Below are 7,801 nucleotides of genomic sequence, written 5' to 3'. Positions count from 1 at the left end.
ATCAAAATTCGCACGGCTCCACGTGACGTGACGTAATCACCGCACGAACGCTTCGCAAAACCATCGCCCATCCCCAAAGCATACGTATATACAGAGCCGTATAATACAAGTCGAAGTACATAGTACATACCCGTACCGAAGAGACGACCCGGTCCCACCTGCAGAGACGCGGGCCGCGGGGGCGGGGCGGAAGCTTTCGCTGCACGCTGAGTCGCTGACCCCGTTTTCCCCGTGTACGAAAATGTCTTGCCGTGTGACGGCGCCCCGACCCGACGAACGACACACTGGGGCTGTATATAAGCCGCCACCGCCGCCGCGCCAACTCCATCCACGCAACCAACCCTTCCCGCCGCCACCGAAGCCTCTCTCTCTCTCTCGCTCGCTTGCCCGAATGGAGCGGCCGCGCGATGCGGCGGCGGCGGCGGAGGTCCTCTCGCTGTACGACGCGTGCTGGTTCCGCCGCCTCGTGCTCCTCTCTCCTCCCCCCTGTGCGGCTGCAGCTCAAGCCGATGCGGTCGCGCCGCCTGTGGCTTCTTCTCCGCCGGTGGAGCCGCGGCGGGAGGAGGAGGAGGGGAGAGAGGTGAAGAGGTCTCCGTCGGGGATGCTCCGGCACCGGCGGACGCGGAGCCACGAGGCGACGGCGGCGGCGTTCGGGGCGCTCGAGCCGCTCAGGATCCCCGACGGCCACCGGGCCAGGCTCGAGACGATACTGTCCGGGAAGGACGGGCTGCCCGCGCCCCAGCCGCAGCCGCAGCCGCAGCCGCTGCTGGAGCGGAGGAGGCCGGCGATGCGGCGGCCCGGGAGGCGGCGGCAGAGGCGGGGGCGGAGCATGTCGGAGCTGGAGTTCGAGGAGGTGAAGGGGCTACAGGACCTCGGGTTCACCTTCTCCGAGGACGACGTCGACGCCGAGCTCGCGTCCATCGTGCCGGGCCTCCGGCGGCGTCGCTCGGACGAAGACGACACCAAAACCGCTACGGCCGCAGCGGCGGCGTCCGCCGAGGTGGAATCTACTCGCCGGACCAGCTCTGCTCCGGCCGGCACCGCCTCATCCTCAGCCCCAAGGCGGCCATACTTGTCAGAGGCGTGGGACGACGAGGAGGAGGAGGTGAGGACGATGCTACGCAACTGGAGGATCCCGCCGGCCGGCGACGGCGCCGACCTGAAGCAGCACCTCCGCCTCTGGGCCCACACCGTCGCCTCTGCCGTCCGGTGAAGGTCTCCTCTCTTTGCAGTTTTGACCGAGCACTCGTTAATTAATTAATTACTAATGCATGATCAAGTGTAAATATTCTGCGATCATGTGTGTACAAATTAGTTGCTTCTAGTTTTATACCACAAAATGTACGCATTTCTTTTTGAGTTAATTAATTGTTACATGTTTTTAGTTCATATCACAAAATGTAAGTTTGTATCAATACGAAAATCTTGAAATAAACATATTTTTTTTCGCAACGAACGAAAAGAAAGGGAGATGTGAAATGAAGAGAAGATTTGGGTGTAGTGTTATGCACAGGTTGATCTGATCATTGCTTCCGTGTCAATGCCAAGAAAGCATTGTGGGGGTTTGCTTTGAATTCAAGCGTTCCATGATGTCACAAATCATGATCACGGCGCGCACTGGAAGTCTGGAACAATCAGGGGGCGGTTGACCTGTCGAAACCGGATTAGTATACCGACAGAAGAAGCTTTTTGCTGCTAGGAATTTGCCAGCTGCTTCAGTGGAGTGAAATGATCGGTTTTTCAGGGGGAAAAAAGAAAAACGAAACGAAATGTTCTGTGTGATCTCCAATTCTCCATGCAGGGCTCCATCCTCGATCGGATGCATGCAGCTTGCAAATCCCGAAAGATTCGAACTTGGAGGGCGGTCCGTTGTTGTGCGTTTCGGTGGGAGGCACATGTTTTGTTTATCAGAGAGTGGTTAGCACGTGCTGATGGGGTCCTAAACTATACTCTCTTTCTCTCTGTTTGTCTGTCCTTTTTTCAATAAGAGGACAGCCGCGCCCCTAAACTATTCATGCACGGTTATAACGTGTGAAGTGCAACGCCGCAACGCATATTCTTTCATTAGGTGCTCAAATACGTTATAGACTGCCTGCCGAGTAGGGATGGCAGCGGGCCTCCAATACCGAGACCTGCGCGTATTTGACCTATTTAGGGTACGAGGATAGGACATGAGCAATATTCACAAGTTTTTTACAGTAAAATATCATCCACGTTAGGTAAAGCGGATATGAAAACGTTCGTGTGGTACCTATCCCGTTACTCGTTAGGTAACCTCGACTATCTTAGTAATCGAAGGAATATGAGCCCCAAGATGCACAACACAACTATTTTGGCCTAACACCACAAGTACCAACAATTAGTGAAAGGGCCTGTAGTCTAGTGGTTATAAGAGTCTTAGTAGCTCCTAAGTTCCTGGGTTCGACTTCTTGTTGAAGGAAGCGAATTTTTTAGGATTTTCTAACGGCTTTATGTACCAACGATCATGGATGTGAAAATATGAACGTTGACGCGTCACACACGAAGGCCTGCGAGTTAATTTTTCAGTGCATGACCTAAATCTTAGAAGGTGCGCGGGCGTGCCAGTCAGTTTGATTCTGCAACTGACAAGATAAATAGTAAAACAAGCCGATCAGCTATTGAGCCGATAGGTAACTAAAAATCCAGCTGATCGGATGTTGATGCTGCAATGGTTAGCCGATAAGATGAATGATCGGCTGTAAAAAAACCTGGATCGGCTAGAAACTTGATAGAAATATAGTTAAACTAAATATTAGACCAACGTGATCTACCAAGTTACTTATTAATCTTAGTCGATCGGATGAGCCCTGTAACCAGATCGAACTAGATATGCAGAGATTGGACTTAACCAAAATAATATGCAGTCGAGCACGATATGATTATAGGAAACATGAAGATCGATAAGGCTAATAAATAAACCGACGAATTACTTGGAATAAACGATGAATCATGTGTTGCGATCGGCTAAAACCAATTTACGTATGATTCTCACAAGCCGATACAACATAAATGATTGCCGATCTAACTAAATCTAGCTGATTGGTATAAAAATAATGCAGTAAGGCAATCGGCTACTCTATTATTTAAATATGATAAGCATGTAGATCACCAAAAATCATCAGCTATTGACGGTGGTCAAACAACCAAGATCTATAAAATATCTAGCCCAGATTGCTAAGAATAATCATAGAAGATCGGACCCAACCGATACAGTTGAAGATTAAACCTAGCAATGTCAGGATAGATACTAAAAAGATTTAGATTGCTAACAAGTTAATGAACCGATGACTGGTAACTTATCGGCTGGTACTTCGATAAAACAATGAACAAAATACATCGATCTGATATAAACCATCGGACAAACGCAATCTACTAGATTGGACCTATCCGAGGCAGTACTAGATTGAATATGTCAAACAGCAAATATCAAACCCACGTAGATCGCCCAAAGTGGTCGACTAGATCAACTCAAAACATGAAACTGATCTAAGTTGAAACTGATACGATAACTAGTAATCGCACAACTAGATTAGAAGATCAGACTGAACCGAGACAGTTCTAATCTAGCCAAATGATTACCGTGGCCCGGCGGAACGATGGACTTACCCCTTCGCCGGAGATCGAAGCGATGTAGCCCTGCCTCAGGTGCCAAGTTCCGCCGAAATTGAAAACCTCGGACAAGAGGGTGGCGATGCGCCGAAAGAAGTTGATCTAATTGATGTGTAGATAAAAACAATGACGCCGGACATACATATTTATACCCTCGGGTTGAGGCTAGGCTATGTTGGACATGACATACAACTTCTAATAGATAAAAAGAAATAATAAACTCCTAGATAGATTCTATCTCTAACACACAAGTCCCGATCGGACTCTAACAACCTTAGAGATGAAGAAAAAATCCAAACTAACTCTAATTAACAGATAAAATTAAATTACACGGACTCTGATTATTCCCGAATCTATCTGTAACATTCTAGGCCCAATCGGACTCTATTTCTTATCCGATCCATACTCCATCGGCTGATTCCGAGTCGTATTCCGCCTGGTCTTCTATCCGATTGCCCTGTTTCCTGTCTGATTCGGTCTTTAATCACAGATTAACCCATAGGGACGATTTGCTAAAATCTGGTGTTAACAATGGGACAATTATATTCAATCGGGGATAGGAATGTTCTTCTAATACCTAGGCTGTGTTCGGCAATGAGGAAAAGAAGGTTAGTTATCTGGCGCAGAAAACGTAATAATAGACTAGTATATGATTAATTAATTATTAATTATAAAAAATATAAAATAGATTAATTTGATTTTTTAAAGCAACTTTCCTATAGAAATTTTTTTCAAAAAAATACACCGTTTAGCAATTCGGAAAATGTCCACATGGAAAATGATACGAACAAGATAACTTATCTAACGCAAAACGAACGGGCCCTAATAGGTATACCTGTTGCCACCACCTATTCCCGAGTCTCACGAGACTTTGGCAGTAGGCATTAATATTGCCGTCACATTTTAATATAGCGACCAAGGTGTTTGTTTATCATTTTAAATCTTTTAAAAATTTCATATTTGCATGTCATCTAATTAATATTTTCTTCGTCGTGCATATAAATTCCTCACCTCTTTTCTAACCCTAACAACTAAAACCTAATATATCGCCCTTCCCCCTTGTTATTTGGAGCCATTGCCTTCTGCTCCCTCTATTTTTTTTATTTGTCGTTGTTATATTTGATATTCATCTGATTCAAATTTTTTGCGCAAATATGCAAAATTATAAATTACACATAAAGTTCATTTAGTAATAAAATAAATTATAACAAAATAATTAACATTTATATATTTTAATAAAAAAATAATTAAATATACACAGAGAGTCGATGACGTCAAATTAAAAAACAGAGAATATTTTTTACGGGAGAAAAATTAAATCCTAAAGTTACACTTATTGTAGGTCCGACGGTGTATAATACCAGTCTGTAGACATTAATTTCTTGGCCAAAACGAAAGTTTGCCGCAGAGTAAAACCACAAGCCACATGGTATGGTCGATGATCGAAATAACGATGTTTACTGGTCCGATGGGATGTCTGGGACGCTGTAGTGCACCTAACTTGCTGACCTGCACAGCATAAAAAACACATCGGCTCAATGATGCCAAAGCAAAGCAAGGAAAAGGAAATGAAATGCAGGATATTATTCTCGTTTTTGTGGCCCTGAAACATGCAGAGAGATGCCACCCTCGATCTGCCTTATCAGCATGGAGTTGGATGCGACCAGTTGAGCTGTCTCCTTTTGCTATCTATCTGCTCCCCTCAGTTTTTTTTTTAAGTTTCCATGTGGCCGATTAATTCAGTTAATTATTTGAAGCGTGATCCCCACTACAATTTGACAGAGAAGCTAAATATAATTGGTTTGATGGCGTAATTAATGCAGCATTGTTTAGGACCCTGCAGGGTCCGCTCAATCAGCTCCATTATTTCTTAGCCGGCCGATTTGGTTTTTACAGCCGTGCGTGAGACGTGGATCCATGTCAGAGAAATTAGGTCGGCTGATCAACATTCAAATTTTAAGAAAATAGCACTCTCATGTTTTTGTCATGCTTATGTCTATACTTTTAAACCAAGATTTAAATTTCCAACCTTAAATTAATTATTATCCAGCATTTGCTTTCAGATAGTTAAGAGAATATATATATATATATATATATAAATATATAAAGCATCTATCCTACTGCCAGGTGTAGCTACTCTCTTTACATCTAAGGTGCAGAAACACCTCTATATATATTTCTTCTCTCTTCCAACAGAAAGTACAAACTCCATATATGTAGTTGTATCATTCACATGAGATTTAATAGTGTCTATACTTTCTGTTGGGTGGGAGCAGAAACAATTATGAAAATATTTTTTATTATGGACGTGCAGGGAGCAGCTACACATCTAATATTATATATATATATATATATATATATATATATATATATATATATATATAGCAAAACTAATATGTGCACCCATTAGAATAAGCTATTCTATGCTCCCCTCTCTCATAAGGCCCAAACCCTCTTCCACCCCCTTCGAAAGGCCTAAAACCCTTCTTTTAGCCTAGTCAAAGCACTCTCCATCGGTCAAACCCGTCATTTGACCTTCCTCCACACCCCATATTTGCCAACTCCCGTCTATCTGAAAAGTACAGTAACACGAAGCAAAAATATAGTAACATGCCTTATAGAATGCAGTAACAACGTTAAAATATAGTCATGACAGTTCTAGTTTTCTAAATCATATTTTTTAACCAATGTGGTGAATATAAAACACATAAGATATTGCTCTCTAAAGATTGGAAATACAATATAAAACACATGAGATACATGCATTAGTTGTACTGTAACAACGATATGAAGTCATGATGTTACTGTACTTCTATCGTGATGTTACTGTATTTCTATTACGACGTTACTGCAACTGTGCAACACACTTGTTACTGTACGTATATTACGATTTTACTGCACATCTATCATGATGTTACTGTATTGCAGTAACAATAAATATATTTTATAGGAACATAACGCTATTACTATATAGGAGACACATTATCACTGCACATATAGATATTTCTTAAGATTTTGAACTTTAAACAACTTTATCTCTCACCTCATATATTATTTTTAAAGAACTTTTGTACCATATTGTTTTAAAAAATTGTTCTAAAAAAGTAGATCTCTCATGGGTATGTTTTCGACGTTGTTACTATAAATTAGTCGTCGCGTTACTGTATTTTTATCGTCGTGTTACTGCACAATTCCTGAGACGAGAGGTGAGCTTAGATAGACATGAGGGAAGCCTATAAAGGGGTTGTCCCACGGGATTAACTCTTTGACCAGCCTTTAAACAAGGTGGGGGTGGTTTTTGGGCCTTGAGACAAGGGTGGGAGGTGAGATGAGCCTTGGGAGGTCTTGGAAGAGAGGGGGTGTAGAATAGCTTGTACTAAGGGAGGTGCACATATTAGTCTTATCATATATATATATATATATATATATATATTTGAGTAAGATGTGCACTATTAGATCCAACGATCAGAAATGATTTGGTACCATGAGGTACCGATACCTTGAGGTATTTTTTATTATTTTTTGTTGGACTGAAACAAATCTCATATATAAAGGTTTTTTTATAAATTATTTTTTATTTATAAATACTTCGTTTTGTCTTTTCTATTACAAAGCCAAAAGATAACCTCATGGCATTTCATGCATGATTGGAGGCTCTCTGGAACACCCTGAAATTTCCTGGAGTTGACGCATTTCCTATGAAATTTCTCTGTAATTCCTCCGTTAGAAAGAAGCTTCAAGTTGTTATAGATGATTGCTTGAGGTGATTTGGACCTCGCTCCGAAACAGTTTTTGGTGCCTCGAAGGTACTTGGAAGTTGCGTGACACGCCAGCTGAGGTTCCAACGTGCCATCGTGGACAACTTGGTGAGATGTGCATGCCATGGTGGAAAATGACGTGGATATTAAATGATATTTTCATATCATTTGATCATAAAGCAAGTCAAAAAAATAAATAATATTTTTATATTTTTTAAATAAGACAAATGATCAAACATTGTAAAAAAATTCAAACATCTTCCGATATAAAACGGAGGGAGTCCGTGCTATGTGGCTGTGGCCTGTGGAGCATATACTTTCGAAAAGTCCCCTCCTCCTGTCTATGTCTATGTGAATGTATGTAGTTTTTTAGATACCGAGTATACGTGACTGCACGAGCATTATATTTTGCT

General features: G+C 42.3%; 1 protein-coding gene across 1 annotated transcript; it reads left to right on the top strand.

Annotated features, from left to right (window-relative positions):
• The first annotated feature begins 339 nt into the window (after positions 1-339).
• On the top strand, positions 340-1,510 carry LOC121054761. The gene has a single exon (XM_040525374.1). It carries the CDS (start codon positions 392-394, stop codon positions 1,211-1,213), a length of 822 nt encoding a protein of 273 aa, XP_040381308.1. The 5' UTR covers positions 340-391; the 3' UTR covers positions 1,214-1,510.
• The last annotated feature ends 6,291 nt before the right edge of the window (positions 1,511-7,801 follow it).

Source organism: Oryza brachyantha, chromosome 6, assembly GCF_000231095.2.
Source record: "Oryza brachyantha chromosome 6, ObraRS2, whole genome shotgun sequence".
NCBI classification, from domain to species: Eukaryota; Viridiplantae; Streptophyta; class Magnoliopsida; order Poales; family Poaceae; genus Oryza; species Oryza brachyantha.
Note: the sequence above shows the minus strand (reverse complement) of the source record. Positions and strands in the feature narration are given on the sequence as shown.

Bases quoted from the DNA above. Each gene is read 5' to 3' on its own strand.
- LOC121054761 (XM_040525374.1), top strand. From the start codon at position 392: ATGGAGCGGCCGCGCGATGCGGCGGCGGCGGCGGAGGTCCTCTCGCTG.